This window comes from Silene latifolia, chromosome 2, assembly GCF_048544455.1.
Source record: "Silene latifolia isolate original U9 population chromosome 2, ASM4854445v1, whole genome shotgun sequence".
NCBI classification, from domain to species: Eukaryota; Viridiplantae; Streptophyta; class Magnoliopsida; order Caryophyllales; family Caryophyllaceae; genus Silene; species Silene latifolia.
In genome coordinates, this window is record NC_133527.1 from 10,008,620 (window position 1) to 10,011,851 (window position 3,232).

Genomic DNA, 3,232 nt, shown 5'->3' on the forward strand with positions numbered 1-3,232 from the left:
AAAGTAATTATTTCATTTGATACCTGTTTTCATAATAAACGTACCCTTCTATCCTACACTGTTATCTTTAGTATTAGTAAATTGTTTTGTATTCGTATCGATTATTACTTTTTATACCATTTATATTTCGAAATCCGACCTCATACTAAATAGGATTATACAGAGCAACAAGTGTTTTACCAATGGTGCAGAGTCACCAGGCAAAATTGCCCTAAATCGAATAACCTGATCCGATAAGGCTAATTCGAGACCCGAAAGAACCGCAGTGACCCGATTGACTCAAAGTGACTTAATTTAGGCAAAATCTTTACTTGAAATGACCCAAACGACTCATAATAACCCGACTTAAAATAATCCATTCCGAAAATGATCCGACCATAAAATAACCGGATAAATTGTTAACCCAAAAATAATCCGACTCGAAGTAACTTAACCCGAAGAAGCCATTTAGGGGGTGTTTGGTTCAACTCATAAAGGTATGAGGTATGAGTTTGGAATGAGTCAAACTCATACCAAGTGTTTGTTTGGCAAAAATAGAGGTTTCATACCCATACCTCAAACCCATGAGGTATGGGTTTCTCATACCCAAGGGGAAGGTGGGTATGAGATTGATACCCATGGGTATCAAGTAATAAAACCAAAAAACATGAGAAAAACTTAGATGGAACATTTTAAATGAAATTTTTTTACATTTATTTGATCAACTCTTCATTTTCATGATTTTTTTTGTATCAAAAATAATTATTTTTAATGTTGTATTTTAGATTTTTTAACTTTGATGAAGTTCGATCTCATTCCACCCAAAATTGAAACAAACACATGATATGATGAATGAAGTTCCAAACTCATACCACCCTGGTATGATTCCTGATTCCAAACCCCATACCTAAACACCCTTACCATGTCTAATTGACTTAAACTATTTTCATTTCATTAATTATTGTCTTGTTGATTAGGCTTATAAAACACTCATAATAATAATTCCATCAATCTTATCATATTTAATCGGATTAGTTGTATAAAGCAACAAAAATCATAAACATAAACATCTCTCTTCTTTCTCTCTCTTGTTAATTCTCCTACCAAGGTTTTTCTTTTGATTTCTTCACATTTTCTTTAATCTTGTTTCAACAAAGAAAAACCAACAAAGGAGAATTAAATCCCCCACAAGTTACACAAATTAATACACCAAAATTCTTACAATAACCCAGAAAATTTAGGTTAATTATGTGTCCTTTAAGATTCATCTTGGTATTTTTTTCAGCAATTTTAGCAGGTTATTTTGCCTGGAGATCTTATAGTTGTTCAGATGATGATGAGCTCAATAATTCAATTTTTCCTGAAGATTTTACAGCAGAAAAGACTGCATCTTCTAAGGGTGATCAACAAGGCAGAAGCTTTAAAATGGTAAATTTAATTAAATTATTTCTATTTTTTTTTTTTCAATCATATTAATTTGATGAAAACGCGGTGGGATACAAGATGGGACACGAAAGCGGGATTCTGGGGATTATATTATTACTCCCTCCATACCAATCATTTGTTTACCTTTGATTAAAATACTCCCCAGTCCTCGCAAAGAATACAAAAGCTAAACAAATGATTGAGACGGAAAAAGTATATGATTATGGTTTCTAAAATAGGATTATTTTGTTGAAATATTGCAGATAATACAAGATGGTTTTTGGGTATTTGTTGATATGGCAAGTGGGAAATATTTGTGGAGGAATTTGAAAGAGATGAACATGAAAACAGAAGAAAAAGTTAAAAACTTGTAGTAATTCTTCTTGTTTTTTACCTTGTTCTGATGTTATAATCTTTGTAATTTCTTCTTGTTGTGATGTTGTCTAAGTCCAATGTTTTAGGTTACTTTGGTAATTGCAAAGTTACAAGATTGTAAATTTTGTGTCAGAAATTACATTCATCCAATTGAATATGATGACATTTTGTAACTTCCTGATGAATGGGATTTTGTGTTGAGAGAAATGCTGTGGGTGTTTGTTTACCTTTGACTGTATTGACGGATTCAAACCTAAAACGGATTCCGTATGATGATTCATGTTAGCTGACCCCAAACCTTTTTGGGACTAAGGCTTTGTTGTTGTTGTTACCTTCTCCTTTCGATTTTCTCAGCCTGTTTCGAACTAAAATGTGTGAATGTAAAGTACGAGCGTGAAAAGAGAAAGTCGATAACATTACTTGTAATACGAGTCGACAATTTGTCCATGTTTATGGGAAGAGCCTTTATTTTAGCTTGATTGTTCATCCTTTTAATCAAAGAAGCTGAGTGTAAGGTACTCCTAGTGTCTGAATTGCTGGTTCATAAATCAGGGAAAGTTATCAGCAGTATTAAGCAAAGGGGGACTTGACTTGAATTCATTATATTGGATTTTCTAATTCCACTGGTTTTTTTTCCGTATGAATCGTGTCCCAATCATCCTGGCTGGAACTGCAGCACGCGCCTGTTAGAGGTTTAGAGCTCGATACAGCAGAATGTTGCATTTTTATGATGATTGCTATAAAACAAGTTACAAGTCACAACTCACAGCATCAACAATTGGTAATAGTACAATATTAAGCAATATTGATCAAATTATCCGATCTCCGGTTGTCTGAATTGCTGGTTCCTAAATCAGGTAAAGTTATCAGCAATGTTAAGCAAAGGAGTCTTTTCTTGAATACTGAGTACATTATAATGGATTTTCTAGCTCCACTGGTTTTTTTCCTGGTATGCATCCTGTCGATACAGCAGAATGTTGCGTTTTTATGATGTTTGCTTGAACACAAGTTACAAGTCACAAATTGCAGTATGTCACCATTGCAGAATGTTGTCTGAAACTACAAAGAAAGATTAGTTTATGCTTTGAACTTTTAGAATGCAGTTTAGTAGACATGTTCAAAAATGGCGATAAGAATACCCTGTGAAAAGCGGAACTCAATAGTTTTCGCTACAGCCGGCATGAATGACAGAATGAGGACTGCACCGAGCTTAATTAAAGACATACAACTCCATCAAACTAAAGAAATTCCAAAGTATAATTTATCCAGCGGTTTTATTTGAGCTATTGTGAGAAAATTACCCGCACCAGTCCTACAATACCTTCTACGCCTCATTTACTGATCAAACGAATTCGACAATCTTAAAAGATACTGTTGTTCCGGGTGTAATTCCAGAGCAAGTATTGTTACCACCCGTGGCTTGTAGAATGACGTCTTTGCTTGAATCCTCCTT

The 3,232-nt window shown here is 34.0% G+C and overlaps 1 protein-coding gene across 1 annotated transcript; it reads left to right on the forward strand.

The window, feature by feature from the left end:
- Nucleotides 1–994: 994 nt before the first annotated feature.
- Nucleotides 995–2,005, forward strand: LOC141642225 (uncharacterized). Its single transcript, XM_074450945.1, has 2 exons — nucleotides 995–1,407; nucleotides 1,668–2,005. The coding sequence occupies exons 1-2, from the start codon at nucleotides 1,228–1,230 to the stop codon at nucleotides 1,776–1,778; spliced, it is 291 nt and encodes a 96-aa protein (XP_074307046.1). The 5' UTR covers nucleotides 995–1,227; the 3' UTR covers nucleotides 1,779–2,005.
- Nucleotides 2,006–3,232: the final 1,227 nt, after the last annotated feature.